At 39.6% G+C, this 25,384-nt stretch overlaps 1 protein-coding gene across 1 annotated transcript; it reads left to right on the top strand.

Moving 5' to 3' along the window:
* Nucleotides 1-1,574: 1,574 nt before the first annotated feature.
* LOC140922234 (uncharacterized) lies at nucleotides 1,575-25,384 on the top strand. Its single transcript, XM_073372216.1, has 27 exons — nucleotides 1,575-1,768; nucleotides 3,516-3,909; nucleotides 4,436-4,833; nucleotides 5,112-5,240; nucleotides 5,671-6,076; nucleotides 6,400-6,794; nucleotides 7,317-7,445; nucleotides 7,606-8,029; nucleotides 8,619-9,022; nucleotides 9,509-9,637; nucleotides 10,877-11,050; nucleotides 11,911-12,096; nucleotides 12,734-12,916; nucleotides 13,220-13,471; nucleotides 14,151-14,345; nucleotides 15,154-15,339; nucleotides 16,004-16,195; nucleotides 16,542-16,790; nucleotides 17,522-17,701; nucleotides 18,053-18,256; nucleotides 18,456-18,695; nucleotides 19,332-19,568; nucleotides 20,319-20,528; nucleotides 21,381-21,866; nucleotides 22,324-22,482; nucleotides 22,769-22,886; nucleotides 25,283-25,384. The coding sequence occupies exons 1-27, from the start codon at nucleotides 1,642-1,644 to the stop codon at nucleotides 25,344-25,346; spliced, it is 6,450 nt and encodes a 2,149-aa protein (XP_073228317.1). The 5' UTR covers nucleotides 1,575-1,641; the 3' UTR covers nucleotides 25,347-25,384.

Raw genomic sequence — 25,384 nt, 5'->3', positions numbered from 1 at the left:
TTTTAACCTACCTTTTCTATTAATTTCAACCAAACAGTGACTTTGTAATGATTTAAATTTGCACTGATGGAATGAAGCCACAATTGCAGCTCAGTTTTTCTCAGTATTTTTCGCAGTATCAAGTCAAAAATTATTCTTCTCTTGATTGGCCTTTGCTGCGCTGAGACGGGGTCATAGAGGGGTCACCATGATTATTTTCAGCAAATGAATAGCAAAACAGAAATTGCTATGCAACGAAACTGAAATGAAACAATATGGAAGCAAATCGCCATAAATAAAGAGCGTGTTGATATACTCAAATTCTGACCTGAAACAAAAAAAAACTTTTCTCCGTCTTTTTGGCTCGTAGCAGGAGATTAGTTTACAGTGCAATGACTCCAAAGTGTTCGTAGCGGAAGTCGTCAACTTCCTTTCCTCCCACTATGCAAATACTGAGTCATGGAAGATATGGAAAGGACTAATCACTAAAACATTGGTATATATAACCTGTCTGTTTCGTTTTTTTGTGCTAAGAAGACTAAAAGTAGTTCTTTCGGTGTCTTGTTTCGATACCGATGCTGTTTCACGCTGCTGTTTCGATGTTTATAGTTTGAGTAAACAGTTCCAAATATTCAGAATAATCAAAGCTTCTAATTCATTTTTGGGTTGTTTTAAATAACAATTACACAAACCCGGGTAAGCACCTTTTTAGAGACGAAACCGAAAGTAATCTAGTTAAGCTTTTGTGAATGCTTCTTAATATTCAGTCGTATAGTTGTTACGTTCATGTGGTCGTCTCTTTAAAATTCTTACAAGGCTTTCACTGGACAACACCTCTTTTCAGCTAAAAGGTTTGTTAAAAGCCCTGACAAGATGCATTTTCCCAAGTTAGCCTAAACAGGATCTAACATAAATGGTAACTAGTAAAAATTTAGGCTATTTAGGTTCTTGAATCGGTTCTTATTTTCTGAAGCAAAAATACATTGAGGCTAAGAGTATTTACTGGTATTTAGCTCATTCCAATACAATTGTAATTGGAGTAATAAGGCACCTATTGTCTCCAACGATGATCCATGTTGACGTATCTTATTCGCCCAAGTGTAAAGAGTTTTTTTTTTTTGTACGTTTTAGAATATAAGGACCTGTTTCCAATTTAAGACTAAACAGGTTCTTGTATAGAGGGGACCTAACTGGCAAATTTTAGCTCAATAGGTTCTTAATAACCAGGTTCTTAGTCGCCGGTCTGTGTATCGTAATCTTTTGACAGTCAAGCATGTCTGTGGCGATCAGTGATATTTGCCCGAGCGTGTTGAGTAAATCAATGATTAAGGCTGTCAAGAGATCATGGTTGTATTCTTAATGTAAATACAGTTTAACACGGAAATATACCCAAAGGTTTCATGTTCGTCACAGTGTAATTCTGCTTTAGAAGCGTCGCTCATGCGCATGGGTGATGAGATTGAAGTTTTCTGTCTGTTTCTCTACAATTTAATTTGCACTGGATCAATGAACTGTTTTATGGTTCCCCCTTGTAGTAAAAAGAATCTGCGCCAGTTTCTACCTTACCCAACATTAATATTTAGCTGAAGAAACAAACTGCAAGTAGTTAACATTTACAAGGGAGAGTATTGACAGTGCATTTCTAACGTTTTCTTGTGTTTTATGGTTCCTTCAGTATTAATGGTTTTGATTTCACTCATAATGAGTCCTGTTGGAAGTCATTTCAAGTGGATAGCTGCGTTTGCTCTGATAACTCTGATCCTGGAAAGAACTGCAAGAGGTCATGGAGGTAAAAATATTTGATTAGTTATTGGCCTCTTTTCTTTTTTTTTTGCTCCAAGCACAGATAGAAAAGAAGATTCAGATTATTGCATTGACTTGATAAGATCTCCAATATTGAGGTGTGTGTCAGGGGGTGGGGGGGGAGCATATAGCTGAAGAAGTTACGAAAGCTGTATAAAAAGAAAAAAAAAACGTAATGAAAATGCTGCTCTCAAACCGCCAAACCGCCTCACTAGTCCTTGCAAACGCAGCCACAAAGCAGCATCGTGATCGCAGCCCTTACGTCACCCTAGAATGTGGGGTGGGGGGAGGGGCGTTGCTAGGGCATTTTTGTGGTGACAGTTGGTACCCATAAGACGCCATGTTTTCTTCTTTGGCCTTTTCATGTCAATTCCATTAGTACGTTTAAAACATGACTGACAGATTGTTCAGTCATTTGATTAAGAGTACCTAGGCCTGATAAATTCCTTCTTGGTGTTCACCTTACTGAAACATGTGGTCTTTGAGTGGAGCGAATCTGTCGGTTTACCAGCCTCGCCAGTGACCCTAAGGCGGAATCGGAAACTCAAGAAGAACGCTCGCCCTTCTCAGTACGCGAAAAACGTAGAGGGGTTATGTCACACGAGGATATTGCTGTCCAACGTCAATTCTGTGCTAAAGTCATTACTCAGTGTGTAAAACCATACACAAAATGCTTCTGTAGACTGTTATGTGAATTTTACCAGATAGCATTATTGTTGATTTATGCAGGGATAGCATTAAAACTTGAAAAACTTGGCTCAGTTTTTTTAAAAATTTCAATTCATATTCATCCTTGCCATTCGTACTAACGGACGATAGATTCAATGCCTTGATAAACAGAATATAGTGTTAACTAACAAGACCGGTCAACTATTTTTGGAATCTATTCGCTCTTTAAAAACATAGCAAATATCTTGACATAGTCCCTTGAAGTTTATTTTGGTTGGAAGATTACATTACAACTAAACTGCAATTACTTTAACCCTTTAACCGGCAATCGTACATATATGTAGGGGAGAAGTAGATCAGGCCCTTGGGTGATTCATTTTGTTTTACCTCAAATCTGCTACTTTGAACGATTTTGTTAAGACAAATTCCCTTGAATGTTTCATCTTTTTCAATTAGCTGTAGAAATGAGACTTTCTTTGCGGCCAAAAATAGTTTACAAGCAAACAAAAGCTGGGCTTGGTAGGCAGTATGGTTAGTAGTGGTATTGAGACTGTTTGTTGCATTGTTATGGCTAGTTGCTACGAAAAAAGCAACAATTTTTATTCAGTAGTAGTCACAAAAGAAATTGGATTAAAACATGTCAGTTCATTTGATAGGCTCTTTTGTGCTGAACATTTTGCTTAATAGGTTATGGGGGCTAGGAATTTAAACACAGAAGTTGGAGTCAAAATACGAGCATAATCCCAGAAACAAAATTCCTGTCAGGAAATTTGCCGGTTAAAGGGATAACATACTGCAGTAGTATAAATATCTCTTACTGACCGAGTCGAGGTCCGTGGTGTACGGGAAAAAAACGAGGATCCATAACTTACAGTACGGACCGAGAAAAACGAGATTTGTAAGATATTTATTATATCTCTTAGGTCAATTGGGCGCGAGGAAAGGAAACTTAAAAATTTAGCGGGCTGTACAGTAGAATAAGGCCCGCAAAATTGACCAATGACTGCGGCGTACTAACTAAGCGATATAATAATAGTCAATAGTAACGTTTGTTTTTATTGCAGCGGCCATATGTACCCCTCCATGTCTTCTGTTTTCAAACACTACGGATATCATCGCCGTTGACTACAAAACGTCTGCAGTACATTCTGTGGTCACTGGATTAACAAGGGCTGTGGCACTCGATGTTCATTTCAGCATGGGATATATTTTTTGGAGTGATGTATCTGAGCAGAACATCAAACGTTCTGGTATTGACGGTTCCAGCATCACCACAATTATCACCAATATTGGTGTTTGTGATGGATTGGCAGTTCAATGGACGACATCAGAATTGTACTGGACTGACACTACACACGATACGATATCCAAATCTGACCTATCGGGCAATAACCAGCAAACTGTGCTATCCTTGGGACTTGATGAACCTAGAGATATCGCTTTGGATCCTGATAAGGAGTGAGTGGCCACAAAGTTTTTTTTTATTATTATTACCATAAAATTCCGAAAATAAGCCCCTCCATGTTTAACCCCCTCCAAATATAAGCCCCCCAAAAACCCTCTGTTAAATAGCCCCTCCAAATATAAGCCCCACCCCCCCCGGGGGGGGGGGGGCTTGTACTTGGAATTTGCCCTCAAATACAAAGTAAAACAAAGCAAAAATGGTAAATCTCTTTCCCTCTATAAACTAACGCAATTTGAAATTTGATTATGAAACGCAAATACCCCTCCGTACATAAGCCCCTCCGAATATAATATAATTCCTACGTGTGACCTCTGTTTATCTCCACTCTAAATTATAAATACTTTTTTAGAACTGATGGATAATTATTACAACTTTTAGAGACCTTTTTTCCTGTCTAAGTTTAATTTATAACAAGTAGTTGGACGTAACACTTTATTCTAGATGCCGACTACTTTTTTACAAGAGAGAATGATCTAAGTTAGCTCATTCTCTCTCGTTTTTTACTTATTACTGTGACAGGCTGATGATTTGGACAGACTGGGGTTCCAGCCCCAAAATCGAAAAAGCATCCTTAACAGGGAATCAGAGAGTTACCATAGTAACGTCAAACATCCACTGGCCGAATGGGATCGAGCTTGACAGATGGAATAATCGTATTTATTGGGTAGATGGAGCCGTGGATCAATTAGAATCTGTCGATTACAATGGCAATGACAGAAAACTACTTGCGACTGTAACAAATTTTCATGGTTTTGGAGTAGCCATTATTCCTCCTTTTCTCTTTTTCACTGACTGGGCTTCAAACGGTCAGTTTCACCAAGTTGACGCGGAGACCGGGTATTTTGTTGTCAGCGGTGTCCGCTTCACTGGTAGGCCCATGGGCATTGTGGCATACGACAGTTCCAGGCAACCTCCAGGTATGCCGTAAAATAGTGGTATAGGGCGCACTAGTACTCCAATTTTTTTGCCGAGTAATCTCATTATTACTTTGCAGAGTAACACGATTGCGTCGATGATTTCTTAGTCTTTTACCTTTATCTCATGAATAAAATGCAGTGGAATCTCATTAAGATAACGTTACGTTGACGTGCGTTTTTCAGGTGGTTTAACCGGTTCGGCGGGTTGTTTAGTTACTTTTAGGTCAATGAATGTATGATGATGATGAATGTTGGATTTTCACGTTTTTATTTTAAAGTTTCCAGTTCTTGCGCATCAAACAACGGCGGCTGCAGCCATTTTTGCGTGGTGAAGACTTCTGGCGGCCACGAGTGTGTCTGTCCAGTTGGTTTGTCTTTGAAGGCAGATGGAAAAACATGCAACAAGAGTAAGGCAGCTGTTTTTACTGCAGAGGAAATACATATCTGTATTCTCTCCTTTCTATATTCATGCTAAATACTTGAGCAACACCCCTCAGTCTCTTTAAGGTAGATATTTTCCCCAGAGAGAAAAAAGTAGATTTAAGATGCAGTCGACGGAACCTTTATGTGCAGCCAGCCCTCCAAAGAGATCACCTCCATGAATAGCGACCAGCTATCCTAACCTCCAAAACGTTTCTCAGCCAGAGCCCTCCAATCAGTGGCTCGATAACCTTTAATTACAAAATAGTGTCAGGGAACCCCTATGGAAACATTGGGATAACAATTCACTTACGACTTGCCCAATATCGCCTTGCCCAAATCTATTACCTTTTTCTGGCATAAATTATCATGTTTTACTGTACAAATAAGTCATTTTAAGTGTGTTGCACTTTATAGAAATGGACAAGTTCCTTGTTTTTACGGACGCCGATGCCAAGTCTACTAATATTATTTCGTTGGATGTGAACTATTTTGTTGCCCGACATTTGTTTTTCCATCTCGGAAATCAACGCCCGATTGCTGTGGACTACGACCCTGTTGAGGACCGCGTATACTGGACTGATGTTGCACAAGGTCTAATTATCAGTGCTATCTCTAATGCGACTTCACTGAGGATCCCTTTTCGCTGCAATGTAAAGGTGCCAGATGGCCTGGCTATTGACCACGTGGGGCAAAATATTTACTGGACAGACACAGGAACAAATCGTATTGAAGTTGCTCGGCTGGATGGGACAAGCAGGAAATTGTTGATCAAAGATGGACTTGATGAACCCAGGGCAATTGTACTTGATGAAAGAAATGGGTGAGTTATAAATCGAAAGGGAGTATCGCGATATAGCTGGTCTTCCTCGCAGCCTTTTTTGTCTCGTCAGACAACGCTTTTCAATACAAATCTTAAAAGGGCTATTTCACGAGGGGAGGAGCGTTGCGTGACAAGACAAAAAAGGCTGTGAGGAAGACTAGGAAGTAAGTATACGGCTGTACTTAGACTTTCCTTTAAGTTAAAGCCAATTCATCTTAGGTGCACGAGATGTCAAAGTTAGCGTTATCAAAAAAATAAAGTTTAACTTGGTAGTTCTTTTAAATATTGCTAATTTGTGTGTGTGAATTTTTTTTCTGATAAAGAACGATGTATTGGTCCGACTGGGGATCCAATCCAATGATTGAACAAGCATCCATGGACGGCTCATCAAGACGAACCATTGTAACAGGAAACCTTGGTTGGCCGAATGGATTAACTATTGATCAAACTACAAACCTCCTGTACTGGGCGGATGCTAAACTGGACAAAATCGAGGTTTCTGACCTTAACGGTGATAATAGAAGAGTTATTATGCTATCTGCAGCAGATATTCATCCATTTGGTTTGACGGTGTATAAGAGCATTTTGTACTGGACTGACTGGAACAATAGAAGCATTTCGCGGTACGATTTAAACAACGGGAACACGGAATTGATTATTCAAGGTCTCCAAAAGCCAATGGATATTCACCTGTATGATTCGTCTCGGGTGCTTTCAGGTAAATCATTTTACTTAATAAAACCCGTCACTAGCAACCAGGGAGCTTTAGCAGCGACGACGGCAACGGCAGCGAAAACGTCAGTTTTAAAATGAATTCCCGTTTTTTCAATCTTTGTGGCGTTTATGCCAATTTGCTGAAAATGGCAATGTAGGCGAATTTCCCTGGAGTTGATTTCTTGAGGACCGCACTCAAGTTTAGAGAAAAAAAGAGATTCGTCGTCGCTTGTTTACGTCCTCCATAAAACTTGCAATTAGGCATTTTCACGTCGTAGTCGACGTGCAAGGACGGTAAAGAAATGTACAAAAAAGCGTGATGCACGTGCAAAGTTGTTGTTCTGCTAATATAAACCTATTGCGTTTTTGACGTCCTCGTTGCCGTTGCCGTCGTCGTTGCTAAAGCTCCCTACGTTTACAATTTTTTTCAATCAAATATGGTGGTACTTAATAAAAAGATAAATTCGAACTTTTTTTATATCTAGTCTGAATTCTGGTGGCACCTAATTAACTCTAACTTTATCAGGGACTCATCCGTGTACAATCAACAATGGAAACTGCAGTGACTTGTGTTTGCTTACGCCGCAAGGAGGTCACCAGTGCGCATGTCCAACTGGAGTAGTCCTCAAACCTGATGGGAAAAACTGTAATTATGGTAAGAGCATATGATTGGTTGTGGTAGTGCGCTTGTAGCACATGTTTCCTTAACTGCTTTTTGTTCTGCAAAATGTAGGAAAGAAATAGTCATGGATATGCTGAGAATTTCAGGATACTAATTCTCCTGTGATTGTCCGACCTGCACTTCTTTTTTTCAGATTTATTTAAGAACCTAAGCTCCGACAAGTTCATGCTTTTTGCCGAAGCAAATAGCGGGGAAATTTACAAAGTTCCTCTGGCTGTACCAGACACTCCTTGCTTTCCTCTAGGGATCAAAACCAACATATCCAGACCAGTTGCAGTTGATTATGATCCGATTGAAGGCAAGGTCTACTGGACTGACGTGACTTTGAAGCAGATTGTTAGATCTTATCCCAACGGGTCCGATCTTGAAGTAATAGCGGAGCGTAATGTGGAAAGTCCTGAAGGAATAGCAGTTGATTGGATTGGGAGGAACGTTTATTGGACTGATTATCAAACTAGTAAGATTGAAGTGTCACGATTGGACGGATCATACAGATTTAGCCTCATTACATCTAGTTTGGACAATCCTAGAGCTCTGATACTTGACGTCGATGCTAGGTAACAAAGATAATTAATGAGGAATACAACTTAAAAGATGTATTTGAGTCAATGGAAACATGTTAAAAAGATGTTCCGGTTTTGAGAGGAAGCACTTGTAACTTATACGGAATACTGTCTATTTTGTCCCCTTGTCTTGAAAAATCACTAAAAAAAAGTGGGCTTTGCTATTTATCCGAAAATCCATTTGACTTGAGCCCCTACAGGCCGCATAAAATAGCAAAGGCTGTGCTTGCAAGTGAAAGTCATGATTTTAACAAAATTATAACAAATTTTCACAGCATGCAGTGCCTATTCAGTTTAATATTGACGGATCGTACAGAACAAGCCTTATAAAAGAAATAGACGTTGACAAACCTAGGGCTGTGATATTAGACATCGATGACAAGTAATCTAGTTAATTTTGATCAAAGTGGCTGATGAATATATTGTTCTAGGAACCCTACAATACTCTCAAATTTAAAAAGCCGTATGGCCGCAGAAATCAATATAAGAGAAAAACTTGTTTCTCAATGTCGTTTTAAGACATGTTCGCTTTATTCTTTATCTCTTTTTTGATCTCTCTTTTCTGTCTTGACTTCTATTATAGAAAGATGTACTGGAGCGATTGGGGAGCCTCACCAAAGATCGAACAAGCGAACATGGATGGCACGGCTAGGACCGTTCTGGTTAGTTCCGGTTTGTCATGGGTGAATTCACTCGCTTTGGATTTCAAAAATAGGCTGCTGTACTGGTGTGATGCTCAACTCGACAAGATCGAAAGAGTGGACCTTCAAGGAAATAACCGCGTGCTGATACTGGATTTGTCATCCAATAACGATAGTTATCACCCTTTCGGACTCGCCTTATACGAGGATGCGCTTTTCTGGACAGACTGGATAACACAAAGTGTTCATAGATATAATATGACGTCTTCCCTCTCCGATGTCTTGGTCCATGGAATGGGAGCACCTATGGAAATCCACATCTATGACTATAGTATCATAACTACGGGTGGGTGTTCCTTAGAAATTTTGCTGTTTTGAATTCATTTTTTTTTTTTAATTTATAAATTTTTATTTGAAACTTTCATTTAACAGAGTACACTTAATATAAAAAGGAAAAAACAAATAAACAAACAAACAATTTTCATCAATTCAGCAACAAATGCCATTTCTAAAAATTCAGTTAACTCGATGAAGTTAGCACTTGTTTGATAAAGCTAGCTGCTCTACCGTAATGAAAAACCTGTCAATGTAAAAGACAAAAACTCGCTTCAAAGATTTCGTGATATTCATAGCTACATATTTTTTATTTCCCAGGGAAGAATTTTCCAAAAAAAAAATCGTTGACAGTTTCCTTTCCCAAAAAGTTGACCTTTTTTCGCTATTGTCCAAGTTTGACCAAGCCTTCTCTTTACTGTAAAAAATTCAAGCCGGTTCAATGGTCACTATTTTTGTTTACCCTGAATACACGCCCGTCTACATGTTGCCCACACAGGAACTACCAGCTGTTCTCATTTAAATGGAGGATGCAGCCACATTTGCCTGCCAAGCCCGAACGGTCATCAGTGTTTCTGCCCGGAAGGAGTGCATTTGATACCTGGTGACTCGTCGACCTGTCAAGGAGGTAGGAGTTATGATCTCGAAAAAGACTTGTGTTTTTCAGGTTTTCTTATTTATCTAATTCTTTTTTTTTTGCGCAATCCCCCAGCAGCTCTTTACTGTTTTAAAACACTGTGATAGACTTGATTAACATGCAGTTTGTCGTGAGTGCAGGGGCTATGTTCATTTAATTCTACCACGGAGGAATTATCCTGAAAGTGTTGTTATTTCTAATCTCGGTTTTCTAGTTTCATGTGAGTGCTTTTACAGTAATAATAAGATGACTTTAAGCTTTTTAGTTGCTGACAATTCTGTAACATTGGGAGTTGACAATCGAGGAAAAAAACGACAACAAAATATTGTTCTGTCGGCTACATTCGCCCTCTGACTAAATTCGGGGAAATTGAAACAGTCCTTCCCGGCAAAAAGGGTCCTGGGATCCTGGTACTGAAAATGGCTGTCTAGATAGGCTATTTCCGAGTTCCAAAGACTCTCACTTCTAAAACGAGGCTAAGTGCAAAACCTTTCTTGTAAAAATGAGTTTCATTTGTATGAGAATAAAAACTCAGTTTCATATCAATGGCTTCGCACTTAGCCTCGCTTTGAAACAGAGGCTTGACGCAACTCGGAATATGGCCTATTGCTTCCACTCTTATCAGTTATTTACTCTGCTTTTCCTTGAAAGCATGCTTGAATATTAGTTGTCTTTACACTAGGCGGTTAAGTAAGACTTAAGAGCTGCTAAGTTTTACTTAACCAAAAATTCGTGTGTGAAGCCCTAAGTAAAATCTCAAGTAACTTTACTTTACATCTTATTAAAGTCGGAGAGTTGAAACGATTCAAGAAAGTTTCAAGCGACTTGAAGACCATCCTTAAAACCGACTTAGCTGACTTGCGGTTACTTGCGGTTTCTTGAGCTTTGAGAAAGGCGAAACATGTCAATCAATCTTAATTATGTTGCCAGGGAGAATAGCCTTAAGTTAACCTGAAGTAAAAAAAGATCGGTTGTGTGTGAAGCTTTATTTTACTTTAAGTAATTAAAACTTACTTGTCTTGAAATATTTCTTAGCTTATTTAGGCTCTAGCGTAAAGACTATCATTAGTAGTCTGCATGGATATTACCAGGAAGGCAGTGTTTCAACCTCTGACGCGTTGAGAAACACACCCAGTACTCAGAAAAGAGGGCCTAGATCACAGGTGACGAAAGTAGAAGGCTGTTTGGAGTTGGAATTTAATCAAGCGTTTTCCTTTCTTCATTAAATAGTGAACCGCTGTCCCCAACTGTTTGCACCTGTACATGGTAGTTTGCTGCCTTGTTCCAATTTACCGGGGCAATCCTGTGTATTCTCATGTGATCAGGGATACTTGCTGAGCGGTGCAAGCACCAGGATTTGCCAAGGCGATGGTAGTTGGACTGGAGTACAAATGCATTGCACTGGTAAGTCGAGGTAACATAATTTACAGAGTAGAAGGTTAGGAATCTCCGCAACTTAGTCCGTCCTCTTACAGAGCCATTCAAGAAGCAGTCAAATTGAAACTAGCGATGGCTATAAGCTTAAAACTTTGCAATACATTCAACAACATCTACGTTAGTTGTGTAACAATGATCGAAGTAAAAAATGATATAAAAGCGTCTTTACAGAGATTTCTGAATTCTACAAAATGGGTAGAAAAAATATGTGTTAACCTGATAGATAGCCCGCATAGCTGGCAGTGGTTTCCATTTCCTCTTATGCAAAAGAGAGAAGTGCTGGAAAGGCCCAAGGGGATGGGGTAAACTAAAACAATAAAAAAATTAGAAAAGGCGAGGCGGAGGGCACATAATCTTTGTACTGCTTTTTACGCCATGCTATCGAGTGTCTCCCGCGTTTCTCTAGCTTGGTTAAGAGGAAACAGTAATGACTGCTTCGCAGGCCGGAGGGGATACTGCCATATATGGGCTATATGGGTATGTGTCGCTGTGAAGGGTTTTCAAGCAGTTTAATCTGGGATAGGGTATATAAACCAGAAAGTTTGGGTCTAGAATAGGGCATCATTTTTCTAGGAAACTGTTCAATTGGTTGAAGATTTTAGTCTAGACTAGGAAAACCGGAAATTTCCACTCAAAAATATAAAAAAAATCAAATCGGCTTTGTTTTGGCTAGACTTACTAATGACCTCAGTAGTTCCTGGAAAACTGATACTCTAGATATAGGGGTATGGGTTCCAGGGTCCCCCAAAATTCCTAAAGTCCCCTCCCCCGGGCTCACAGGCTACTAACCTGATGGATAAATGTGCAATACGTATTTCCTTGTTCAGTTGTCACGTGTCCCGCCCTACCAACACCGTCCAATGGTACCCGTCAGGGATGCTCAGGCGCATCAACAGAAATCTATAACACTGTCTGCCAGTTTTCCTGTCATCCCGGTTTTGTCAGCTTGGGTTCCTCATCTAGAACATGCCTTCAGAACGGAAGTTGGAGTGGCCAAGATTTTGCTTGCCAAGGTAAGAATATTATTAGCGTATTCGGCATAAGCTTTCCTTAAATTAATCACGCTGGAAATTTGGCCGTCGTTAATGGACGTTCATTGTTTTAACAAAGAGTGTAGTATGCAAGCAACCAAAGGAGCCTGCATGCAGTCCTGATCTACAGATTGCTACCACGCATTTACGACACGTATGTAGCCAACATTCGCTTGGGCTTCTAAACACCCACTAGCCCGCCCTCCCAGCCTAACCTTTGGTTAACTAATCAGACTAGTTTAAATTGCTCTCTTTGTGGCCAAACAATTAGATACAGGTAGAAACGTTCAAGACAAATTGGTATGATATGTGAAAGGAACTCTAACTTATAATGACATTTTATGTCATCCTTTCCAGCATTGAACATGATTTCGCTATTGGAGAAAACGTTAAAATATTAGTTTGGTAAAATGGATAAATGAAAATAAACGACGTATAATAGCAGCGTCGTCTTGCGAACAAATGTTTAAGTATGGTTTGGGTGGAGAAGATTGGCATTGATTTAAAAAAGAGGATTCCTTCGGGCTTTCAATTGGGTATTATTTCGCAGTGCAAAAGATGAGATTAAGGTTTAAGTATCACAAGAAAGAAACTAAAATGCGTTTTCCTTACATGCCAGCTATCATTTGTCCACCTCTGGCGACTCCACCCAAAGCGCTTCTACTGACCCCTTCCTGTGGGAGTACTTATGGATCAAGTTGCCGATATTCCTGCCAAAGTGGTTATACCAGCTTCACCGGAAAAGTCACAAGAACTTGTTTGCTGAACGGTCAATGGAGTGGAAATGACATAAACTGCACAGGTTATTTATAACAGAATGTAATCCTAGGCAATTTTGCCTGGATCAAAGTTCTTAGCTCAACAAAGGCCAGTCAAACTAAAGCAACCACTAAACTAGCCTACTTGGAAGTCCAGTTTAAAAACCATCCTATTCCAGGAATGTTTTCCGATTTCCCACAATGAAAGAACAGTACAGTTTTCGTATTTTCTAATTCACACTATTATCTTATTCTTTTGTTAGCTTGTTTGATGATTGATATGTTGTCATGGCCTGCTCTAATAGTATTTATTTTAATTTAGGCAATTTGTTTTCTTCTTTCTTAAGACACTCAACCCCCAGACTTTGGTGCCACATGCCCGGCAAAACCATTGACAGCCTATGCCGAGAGAGAAATGTTATCTGCCCTGGTGAACTGGACCGAGCCGGTTGCCACTGACAACTCAAGAGTTTCAATAACAGTGACGTCAAATTACCAGTCGCCAGCAAGGTTCAGTCAAGGAACTCACGTGATCACGTACACAGCTGTGGACCAATCAGGAAACAAAGCCACCTGCACGTTTTTAGTCATCATTTTAGGTAGCAAAGACTGTATCCAATAATATTAATTATCTCCGTTTAATTGTACTTTGCCCGACAGCATGGAGACCACTGCACTTCCTGAGGTTTAATCCTTGGGCATTTCAGACCCCTCGAAGTTAAAACTTTGGATTTACGTGCTATATCTGTGATTGAATTAACTAAGGGGCTCTTACCTTTGAATAAGCTTAGTTAACGTTTTGTTTGACTTCCATTTGGTCTTATTTTAGGTCTTAATCATATCTATAACAAAATTCTCAAATCTGATTGGCTGTCAACTGTCCTGATTTCAGCCTTAATAGGACAGTACGCGTCATACCTAAGTAATTGGACAGTACGCGCCATCACGCGCGCGCTTAAATAACTTTTTTTTTCACTACTAGAAAAAAAAAAATCTCGGAATCTCTTGCGTTTTGATTTAAAAAAAAGAACCAAATATATCACAAATTTTGTTAAAGTTATGATTAATTGGTAACAGAACTTCGTGTCGTCCAATTCGGTCTTTAATCATACTCGTGATTAAACAAAGCGGACTCGCGCTACGCGGTCGTCCGATTTTGTTAATCACTCGTATGATTACAGACCGAATTGGACTCCACTCATTCCTGTTACCATTACTTATCAACAGCAATAATTAATAGTGATATCTCATATCCCTTTTGTATCTCTTATTGGTCAGTGATCAATTGCACATCTCTACGAGTTAGTCCTGGAGGTCCTTTACAAATGGACAGTTGTGGTGATCATTATGGTTCAAAGTGTAACTTCTCCTGTTCCGTTGGATTCCGTTTGAATGGGTCTTCAACGGTGACATGCAATGCCCCTGGTAACAGCCCTCCGGGAGTCTGGGACAGTCCTATTCCTGTATGCCAGGGTACGTTTTCACGGTACAGTATTGATGTCCCGGGGGGGGGGGGGGTACTCCCGCGAATTTTGGATAGGGGTGTGCAGCGAAGGTTCGTGAACCCTAACCCTATTTAAGAACTAAGAAAGCGAAAACTGATACCCTATATATTAATAGCATGAAAAGGAAAACTTTATTTCTTCTCTGTAACATTGGATGTATAGCATCAAGCATAAAATACTAGAATAAGCCTAGTTTAAAAAAAATGTTCGTTTAGGCGGGCGTTTTTACACTCCAGTATTAGATAATACAATTGACAATTAAGCTACCCTGTCTAGGGACCACACCAGGGACACACAAACAAAAGGGTCAAAAAAGATACCCTATTTAAGGACGAGAACCTCAAAAACCATACCCTATTCCGCGGCACGTACCTATATAGCCCATATATGAGAGTACCCCCCCCCCCCCCGGATTGATGTCGTGCTTTTCATCTCTATTTCAATATGGAAGCAATACACGCTTGACAACCATTTAAACCGTTCTCACGGTAGGGTGCTGATGTCACGCTTTTCATCTCTATTTGAATATGGAAGCTATAGAAGTTCCACATTACCCTGCGAGTAGAGATTACTTTCCGGCTTTGAAGGCCTTCAGCATGTACGAAGTTCTTCGACTGATAAGCCACGCGAACGACTTTGTAAAACTCGCAGGGTAGCTCGACACCCACTTAAACTTGTTTTACGTCACCTTTTCCGGTACCCTATTCGGTTTACTTTATAAACTAGTGTCCTGTATAATGCTTTTTTCAAGTGCTTAAAATTTACTTTTTCATTAGAAATTACCTGCCAGTCTCATCCTGATCTAATCAATGGAGTAAAACGTGGCTGTCTCAACCCAGTTTTCGAACGCTATAGCGCGATTTGTAGCTTCTCTTGTAATGTTGGGTACAATTTGACCGGCTCGTCAAGAAGACAGTGCCAGGAAAATGGAACATGGAGTGGGGTGGCTCCAACTTGTCAAGGTAAGTATTATGACACCACTCATAGAGAAGGTATTACTTACGATGAGTAAATTGGCCGCGCTAAATTAACTAAATTAAATCCTGTAGGGGATAGGATTTGTCAAGAAATATTTTTCATTTATGTATTCCTCAGATTGTGGGGGTGGGCGTTCTACCCCGAGTGGAATTGACATAAATGCTTTCTTCTGGGTAGGGTGCCTTAAATTCGCAGGTTATTCAGTTAACACGTTTATATCGATTCAGGTATGAAACTTTCCCAGTGATGGCTGTTGTCATGACTGCTTTTTCACGACATTGCACTCACACATCGGCTGGTCGGCGTTTAGAAGAAAAGGAAATTGCAGGTGGCAAATTTATTAACTGCGAAACTTTTTCTGTGGGCGCTTTTTGTCTTCTTAATAAAGTAAAGCTATATCGGCCATTTTAAAGTCGCGCTATAAGACTGGGACGGTTTTGTGTCAAATTGCATTGTGGAACTGTTTTGGGGACTAATTTTGACCCAGTTTCCAGCGCAGCGTCGTAAGCCAAAAGAATTAGCGAGAACTTTTACCAAACAATCCAATGGTACAATTCGACATAGTACCGGCCCAGTCATACTCGCAATTCCAAAATAGCCTAATAAAGAAATATTTTTACTTTCCTCCTATTTAATCGCATATTGCAGTGGTAAACTGTAGTGCACTCACTCCTCCTGCGAATGGTACCGTGTCTCCACGTTCGTGTTTATCAAGAAGCACTTACAGCCATACCTGTAGTTTTTCCTGCAAAACACCAGGCTACGTTCTTGAGGGCACTTCTGCAAGGGTATGTGACAAGAACGGAGAGTGGACTGGGAACAAGGACACGTTTTGTCGAGGTATCGAGTACTTTCTCCTTTAGGTGTTACACTATAAAAACTTGCCTATATTTTTTTGCCATTATTTATCTCTATAGTAAGTGAGGTTAAAAATTGATGTTCGTAAAACATTTATAGAATCAAAAAGGACCTATCCCATCTAATCAAAATATCTACAGACAACTAAACACAGTTTTTCTGTTGCATTGACTCAAATGAATTAAGAAGAAGTAAAGGACATGACAACAAAATGAATGATAACATAAATTTCGGTTAAAATTGTCCATGCGCATCCTTCTCCTTTTATCTTATTATTATAGTTACATTAAACAAGATCTTTGTCGAAACAAAATCTGGTTGTTTTCAGACAATACGCCTCCTTCTTTCAACGGCAGTTGTCCAAGAAATATAGTGGTTTCTGTTCCTAAATGTTCGTCCAGTACTGTGGTCTCCTGGAATGAAACAATAGCAAGCGATAACTCTGGTCACATGACTTTAAGCTACCCAGCAGTACGTCCTCCAGCCAATCTAAGTATTGGTCTGCACTATGTTCACTATTCTGCAGCAGACGCCGAGGGAAACAGAGCGAACTGCAGCTTTGTGGTGCAAGTCATAAGTAAATATACCTATCAATAATGCCATTTATATAAATTGTCCAGATGTAGTTGCTTAACTTGCTTATGACTCCTGTTTTACGCACAAAAGAGCTCGCTGCTCTTACTGCTCCATCATGGATGGAATTATAACGATAAATTTTCCTACAGCGGGTCACTGGCACGCCCAAACAAAATATTTAAAAATTTCATAGTGTGTAAGTGATCGCCTGGCAACAGCAATATCACCTTTTGGGGAAATGTGGGGAGGCAAGACAGGGAGGCGGGATATCGGGAGATGTGGGCAGGGGGGATAAGGAAAGGGAGAGAGGAAAAAGTAGGAGGGGGATAAATTTACGCTACAATCCTTAGTATTTTGTAATCTATAAACGAGGGCTACAGGGAGGAAGCCAAGAATAAAGGGGCTGGAGCTGAGAATGTAAGGTACGAGAAGCGGGAAAATGAATTCCATTGAGGCATTGTACCAATCTCATACTTATCTCCTTAGATATGTCAACAGAACTTAATTGTTCGATCTTCTTAAGACATAGTGATTGATGGAGTGTCTTTATAAAGTTCAAACTTCGTCAAAGATCCTTTAATGCAACACTCAAAAAGGCTCCCTAAGGAACCTTATACAACACTCAGTCGACATCTTATCATTCCTCTCTGGACAATGTTATGTTCTTTTCATGCCTTTGCTACATACATTAGTAAGTTATATGTTTAAAGCATTTTGTTTTTATTTCCGCAGAAAGGTCGTGCCCGGTCCTTCAACCCCCAGTCTATGGCGCCATAACTTCTCTTTCATGTGGATCTGCCTACGGTTCTCAGGCTATTATCGCTTGTAACGAGGGACATCGACTGATTGGGTCACTAGTGCGGTCATGTGAAGCAAATGGGACATGGTCAGGCAATATAACTACTTGCAAAAGTAAGAACCTTAAGAAAACACTGCATCTGACTCGTCTCCAATCATCTATAACAACCTCTCCTCGTGGCGCGCGGGGTGATGGGAAGGTGGGAAGCGAATTGGACTGTACTCCTGAAACCGAAGCTTTCTTTCTGATTGTTCATGTTATATTCTCGCCCTTCGATCTTTTGTTTTTTCATACAGAAACTAAAATGAATGAATAAAATAAAGAAACACTTGTTTAGTCGAATTCCCTTCTTTAGTTAGTCAGCTTCTTTCGTGTTACAATAAACGGTCCAACAAACGCCAAACAGCATGGTAATGTTCTATACAGTGATTAAAAATTATTTCTTGGAATTATTTTTTATTCAGTTGTTAAGTGCCCATCTATCAAAGTTCTCGCAAACGGAAAAATCAGCCCCGCTCCCTGCACTCTTTCTGGGGGAGTAAGTTATAAGACACAGTGTATTCTACAATGTGATGTCTTAAATGGTTATGGACTTGATGGTCCGACGCAAGTATCTTGCCTGGCAAATGGCTCCTGGAGTGGAAGCATTAGCAATATTAGCTGTAAAGGTAAGTACCAAAATATACTGTTGAACTAAAATTGCATTTCCTTAAATGTCGAGTCTTGGAGTTTCTCCTTTGCTTTTACTGCTTGAACCTCAAAGTGCTCTAGCACAAGTACCGCTTAACGTACATTAGAACAACCCTTTTTTTCCCAGTTTGTGAAAATAACTTTGTATTTTTGCTTAAAAAATTGCTCTTTTAACAGATATTCAACCTCCCAGCATTCAATGCCCACCTAACATGGAGACTCCCACAGTCGCTGGGAAATCATACGCAATAGTCACGTGGCCGGTTCCAGTCCCTACCGATAACTCTAAAGGACTCTTGAATCTTAGTGGCCTACTTCCTCCACAGCGGATGAATGTTGGCACAAACATAATCAGATACGATGTCACTGATCTAGAAGGGCTAAAAGGGGACTGTCATTTCTCCATTCGAGTTAAAGGTGAAATTACTTGAACAGATTTTGTACCTGTTAGATAAAATTTGTGACACTACTGAAGACTACTGGTGCTGTTGTTTTCGTTTGTTCACACTTAACTTTGGAAACCATACTTGTATGAAAAAGTTATCTCAATAAAGATTATCATAATTTTTGTTTTTTCGCGGTCTAAGGCCGGGGCTATAATAGATAAAGTAAAACCCAGGCCTGTGGTCTAGTGGAGGGGGGGGGGGGGGAGGGGGGGTTATAGGGGTTCAAACCCTTTTAACTGTATCTAAAGGTTTCACGGGAATATTTTTTTTTTTCAAAATGATAACCAACTTTCATCCTGTAGCTTAACAATGAAACTTGCGTTGGGCGTTGCCTCTCACAAGACGTGACGAAATCTGGACAAAATTGTTTTTTTAAAAACACTTCACGCAAGAGACTGGGTACTAAACGAGGGCACGTCGCAAGTCCTGCAAGACAACAAGGGTCTACGTAAAGGAACCCCAATATGGCAGACGTCACGTCATGCGAAAACTTAACGTCATGTTTGATTAGCAAAATGTTATGGCTCCAGTCTTTTGGGTACTACTGCAGGGGTGAGTCGTTAAGAGTTGATTATATTGTTCAAACGTTATATATTTTTATGAACAGATCTTGAGCCGCCCAAGATTGATCCCTGTCCTGGTGATACCAAGATTATATCAACAGCCAGATGGCACAAGCTCGTCCTGCCGTCAGTTAATGTCACAGATAACGTGGGTGTGGAGCTTTTCTCAACAAGTATTCAAAATGGAAGTGAGATGACCTGGGGAGAGTATAACGTTACTTACAAGGCATTAGACAGGGCAGGAAATGCTGCGTACTGTAGATTCCTTTTCACTGTAGCTGGTAGGTTATGCTTTTTTCAGTAATTTTTAAGAGGCTGGATCTATTTGAAGGCTAAAGCTCAGGTGGGATGGGGAGGGGGTCGATTTACGGAGAAAATTCGGCTATGTGTTTTTGGATAACCTTGTTTCTATTTTTAACCAAAATATATAACTTTTCCTTCCTCGTTTCAAACCTGCACTGAATTCCATAACTACTCTAAGCCTGACGTTAACAGCTCGTACACTCTGATACATGATTCCACCTATACTCGGCTTGCAAATGATTTGAATTGCGTCCACATTTAAGAAGTTCTTTAGTTAATAATGTTGCGTCTCTTTTGAGCTCTGCTTGGCCAATTGTACAAGTCGGTTCCAGTCCAGAGGGACGAGTCTTATCCCGTTTAATATAAAAACAATGTAAGTGCACTAAGGCTAGCGCTAAATAAGCTTACTTTTTGGCGCCTCACATCTACATATATAGCTCACTCAAAAGAGAGAACAGTTAAGCCATAACACTAGACTGCGAGCAGTTTCTCGTTTTCTTCAGATTTAGTGAGAGCAATACACGCGCTGGAGCGGCGAAGCCGCGAGACACGCGAACCCGTCTCGCGTCATCAGTCACGGGCGTGGCCATTTGCGTGTCTCGCGTTTTGCTCGACCGACTACAGAAAAAAGAGAGACTGCTCGTAGTCTACCATAACACTTTTCTCTAAAACTAACGAATGGTATCAGTCATATCATTAATCAATAATTATCATTATTTATTATCAAGATTCACCATGTGAAGAGCTTGCACCACCTAAGAATGGAGCCAAAGCGTGTGAGACGTGGTTGGCTGGGCTTATGTGTACGGTGCATTGTAATAACGGATATGGATTTGCGAACCAACCACATCCCGTATATTTCTGTAGTCCTACTACTGGAGAATGGTTTCATGAAAGGAACAACAAAGGGAAAAAACCATCCCTCCCTGATTGCTCAAGTAAGGAAATGCAATACGACAGTCAACTTTCTTCAATTTAAGATGGACTTGACCGTTGTGATCGGAGACTGGACAACAGCAGGGACAAACTTTAGGAGTACTTACCATTTACAATTAAAGGGAAACCGGAAATTCCGATCTCGTTGAAAAGTCTACTTGTGCCCACCATTCCATTTGGGAAGCTCCAGAAGATATTGGCTATGTTTTGATGCGATGCAATTTTTCTACTCTTTTTAGGGTTTTCAGCTGATATGGATATACTTTGTTGCGGATCTTTTTCCCCCGATGTAAAATTTTATAGTTTTATGTTTAAGGTGGTTTTTGTAAATGGTAAGCACCCCTAGGTGTCTATTTTAGAGAGATGTTCGTCTAATAGAAGAGTCCGTTAAGAAATAGTTGACCTAATTAATCTTAACTGTATCAAGAAAAGTGACCTGAATTTGAGAACAGTACGGATTTTTCTGTATTGTTATTTTTGGTCGTGTCTTGCCTTGTAAGGACAAAACCGATCAACGTGAAGCAATACCACCCTGCGACTTTAGTCTTATCGCAAAGCAGATAGGCTTAATGCCTACAAAAATTAAGGCCCCTAGCTTAAACGTAGTATTTGCTTTCCATAAAGGTGCTTTCGTTACAGGTAAGCAATTAACATCTGAATATCGGTTTACTCAACGAGGGTAACCAAGGACATTCGAATAGTTCTCGTTATTGATAAGCTAACGCATGTCTTTGTTGGGAAAGAAACTTGACGTATTGTGATTGGACAGCTAATGGTCACTTTGGTGCCCCACCTCATTAAGTTTGTTGCGTCGTAACCTATTAATTCTTTTAAATTCTTTTTCTCCATAATAGAGACACACATACCCAAAAGTGCTTTGGTTAACGGTCAGTACCACTATCTTACTGACAATTGCGGCGGAGAAAACATGAGAGAAGAGATCGCAAGGAACTTCATAGAACTTTTAATGAGAACACCGTTTGGTCAAGCTGGAGCTTGTAGTGACGTCTCTCAGTGTAATATTCAAAACGTCGAGGTCGAATGTGGCGTTACAACTCGTCGAAAAAGAGATACGACTAGTAACCAGAATACGACGACAATTCCTTTGACTGTTAGCTTTTCGTTACAAATTCCTTTATCTGGCGGTCTCAACACATCTGTGGATATAAATCAGACATACGTCCAAATTTCGAAGGAAGTACTAACTGTTCTGAGCAAAGTCGATATGACTTTGAATGTCAGTGGAATGGTTATACGTACAGATCCCTCAAAACCTCCACAATTTCAGCTCTCTCGTCTGGTTTGTGAAGAGGGGCAAGTACAGAGTGGAGTGATGTGTGGTAAGGGCATCATGGTCCAAATGATAAGTCTTTTTCAATTCAGTTACTCCAGCGACTACTGAGTTCTTTATTATCTTTCAGCCGTCAGTGGCTCATATTTACCGCCTCACGCAAAATATTTTCAACATATCCCAAATTTTCGTCCCTAGGGTTCCCAAGAAAATATTATCGAGAACTCCAAACTGGGAAGTGATTCTGTCAATATAATCGGTCCACAGTTACAAGTAGTTAAAGTTTTCCTAACGAAAAGAACGAAGGAACCACATACTTTGACTTTAATGATAAGACGGGGATTCTTTACGAAGCTTAATTACCCATAACAAACTTCAAGTAAAGTTTTATTTTCTAGCAGATAGGAAGCTCCTAATTAGGCTAAGCTAGCGTCGAGTGTGTGTCGCTATGTTTTATGGTCGAAGTAAGTAAAAATGACATTGAATTTCTTTATCTTAAAAACTAGTTAACTGCCCTATTGGATACTTTTTCGATGGCACAAGCTGTCAAGCATGCGCAGTAAACCAATATCAGGATCAAGAGGCTCAGAATTCCTGTAAATCATGTCCCGCGGGAACATCAACTTCCGGTCAGCAAGCATCAAAGAAATTGCAAGACTGCCAAGGTGGGATTACGTTTGAAGCTGTATTTGGTCTTATCGTAAAGTGAGATTACCTTAACTAAAATAGTATTAGGTCAGTTTTTAACGTGAATAAGTGAGGGTGATTGATTGAATTAACTCTTAACCCGTCATCACGTGTCGACAAATCCATCTGGAAAAGATGGTTGTCTGCGCATTTTTGTACAGTACATTCAGAGTGCCACAGGAAGGTTAAAGAGTTTATTTGCAAATTAAGGGTCAGTAGTGTTAGCGTCAATTAAAGATTCTCGTTTATTTTCTCTCTTCTCAGATCAACCCAAGGGAAGCTCCAAAAAGCAAAGCGTACTTTCCAAGCCAGTGGTCATTGCTCTAATAGCTGGTGGATCAGTTGTGGTTATTGTACTGGTACTTTGCGGAGTTTTCATGATGTAAGTTGACAGATAAAATTTATTTCACACTCTCTCTCTCTTAGTGAATATAGCGGACAATTTTAAGACATTAAGTCTTACACATTTCAAGCCTTGTAGCACCCAACTAGTACCATTGATTGATCCTTTTTTACACTGATAATTTAAGGTGGCAAGAGGAAAGGAAAAGTGGTAGCTAACAGTGCTATTGTTCGTGAAAGAGTTTTGTTAGTTCGAAAATATAAAAATGCTAGACGAAAAGAAGATTGTTTAAAATAATAATAATAATAATAATAATAATTTTTAACAATAATAATGAAAATAACTTTATTCATAGATTTAAAAAAATAGACTATTTACAGATTCAAGAATATGAATATTAAAATATATACCCTAAGTACATTCTTCTCGTGTACGAAAGAGAATTGTCGTAAAATGACTATAATAATAATAATAATAATAATAATAGTAATAATGGTGATGATAATGATAGTAAAAATAAACAGGTTTTTGTTTTTTTACTTCAATAACAACTGAACGAGGCAAAAACAAATATGGCTGAGACATCAGTTGACCACGTTACTGTACCCCGGTAGAGATAATAAGGACAAACGGGAAGTCACAATTAAAATATACATACAGCTTACAACTGAACTACATACCTACATACCCTGCAATACCCTGAACCTACATACCCTGCAATTCCTTTATTCTCTATACTATTTTATAGGAGGAAAAGACAACACCCAGGCTCGGAAAGTTGTCAAAATGGATTTTCTAATGAAGGCTATCTTGACTTGGTCGAATTAAGACTGCAAGTGGTTATGCAGAGTTCTAATGCATAAGCTGTTACATTTTATAGGATAATAGGGACTTTAAATAAGATGCCACAACGGTGACGACAACGAGAACATTGCTTAAGAAGTGAATTTGCGTACTTTCAATCTCCATCGCGATTACGCCAACTCTTACTTTGCAAAATGCAAGCGACCTCTTTTTGAACCGAATTGGGTGGTACATCATGTAAGCCCTCGCAAAATGTCCCGGACGATATTTACGTCATGCTCAAATGCGCAGATTGTCCCGAGCATAATACAAGTTACACTTAGAGCCAGATGATCTGTTGATCACTTGCCTCTGCTACCTCGTACCTTGTTATCTAAGTTACTTTGCCGCCTCTATTACTTTGTTACTTCAGTTATCTTGTTGACTGTGTTGCTTTATTGCCTCTGTTGCTCTATTATCTCTGCTACTTTGTTATTTCTATTACCTTGTTACTTTGATACTTTGTTACTTCTGCTACCTTGTTACTTCTGTTACCTTGTTTCCTCTGTTACTTCTCTGTTACCTTGTTATCTCTGTTTCCTTGTTTACCTCTGTTACTTTGTTGGCTATGTTACTTTGTTACCTCTGTTACTTTGTTACTTCTGTTACCTTGTTACTTCTGTTTCCTTGTTACCTCTGTTACCTTGTTACTTTGTTACCTCTGTTACCCTGTTACTTTGTTACCTCTGTTACCTTGTTACTTCTGTTTCCTTGTTACCTCTGTTACCTTCTTACCTCTGTTACTTTGTTACTTATGTCACCTCTGTTACTTTGTTAGTTATGTCACCTCTGTTATTATGTCACCTCTGTTACTTTGTTACCTCTGTTACTTTGTTACTTCTGTTACCTTGTTACCTCTGTTACTTTGTTACCTCTGTTACCTTGTTACTTGCCTACCCAACGAAAGGCCCAATTAAAACGCATCCAAAGATGAGTAGCTGACGCTCCAGAATGTGGGTGTGCAGCTTCAAAAAATGCTTATATACAGAGTGAATTGTGTAGCTAGTGTGCATTTAAAACATCAGAAAAGCCTGCAGAGAGGAATATAGAGAGGTGCCACAGGATAGGTGTCTTCATGTGTCAGATGTGCCACGCCCCAGCATTTTTTGTGATGTTTGCAATGTTTTCCTGTGTATCCAAAAGGAGTGTAACTGTTGGCCAGTTCTCCCCAAAGGGAGTTGCTTTTGTGTGACATGGTTATGGGTTTGGTTCTGTCGATATTAATTTAATTTTAATTAATTTCTTCGTATTTCTAATTTTGTACCTTGCACCTTAACTTCCCGTCAATCCCGCTATGCGTATTTCCTTAAGAGCGTAGATGTTTCTTTTGCTGCGTCAAATATTAAATATAGCCATTATTATTAAATAAAGCCATTGTTGCTCATTTTTTCTAAGTGTGTTTTTTAATAACTCTGTAGAGGTTGTGAATTTATAACCTTTATTTGGTATCTCATTCATATGTTTATCTCTAGTACCTTGTCAGCTCCCTTTATTGCTGACACTGTAGGGACCTTGAGGTAGTGTCCTCATTAGCGAGTGCCCGTAATAGCAATAGTTTACTTCAGTCAAACGTCTGTAATTTGTTTTTGCAGGGGATTTGGCTGCCGTCCGTTTTACCTGGGAGTCAGCAAGGCGAGAGTTGGCTGTATTTCGTAATCAAGTAAATGTTGTTTTTCGCAAACATCTATTTTTAC

The sequence above is a fragment of the Porites lutea genome, chromosome 13, assembly GCF_958299795.1.
Source record: "Porites lutea chromosome 13, jaPorLute2.1, whole genome shotgun sequence".
Classification (NCBI taxonomy): domain Eukaryota; kingdom Metazoa; phylum Cnidaria; class Anthozoa; order Scleractinia; family Poritidae; genus Porites; species Porites lutea.
The sequence above is the reverse complement of the archived record's forward strand: the minus strand, read 5'-3'. Positions and strand labels throughout refer to the sequence as shown.

What these genes read in the sequence shown, in the direction of transcription:
- LOC140922234 (XM_073372216.1), top strand. Translation starts at nt 1,642, where the DNA reads ATGGTTCCTTCAGTATTAATGGTTTTGATTTCACTCATAATGAGTCCT. An exon ending in AGTACAAATGCATTGCACTG is followed by an intron (nt 11,051 to 11,910) that starts GTAAGTCGAGGT and finishes TTCCTTGTTCAG; the next exon opens with TTGTCACGTGTCCCGCCCTA. An exon ending in ACAGAGTGGAGTGATGTGTG is followed by an intron (nt 21,867 to 22,323) that starts GTAAGGGCATCA and finishes CTTAAAAACTAG; the next exon opens with TTAACTGCCCTATTGGATAC.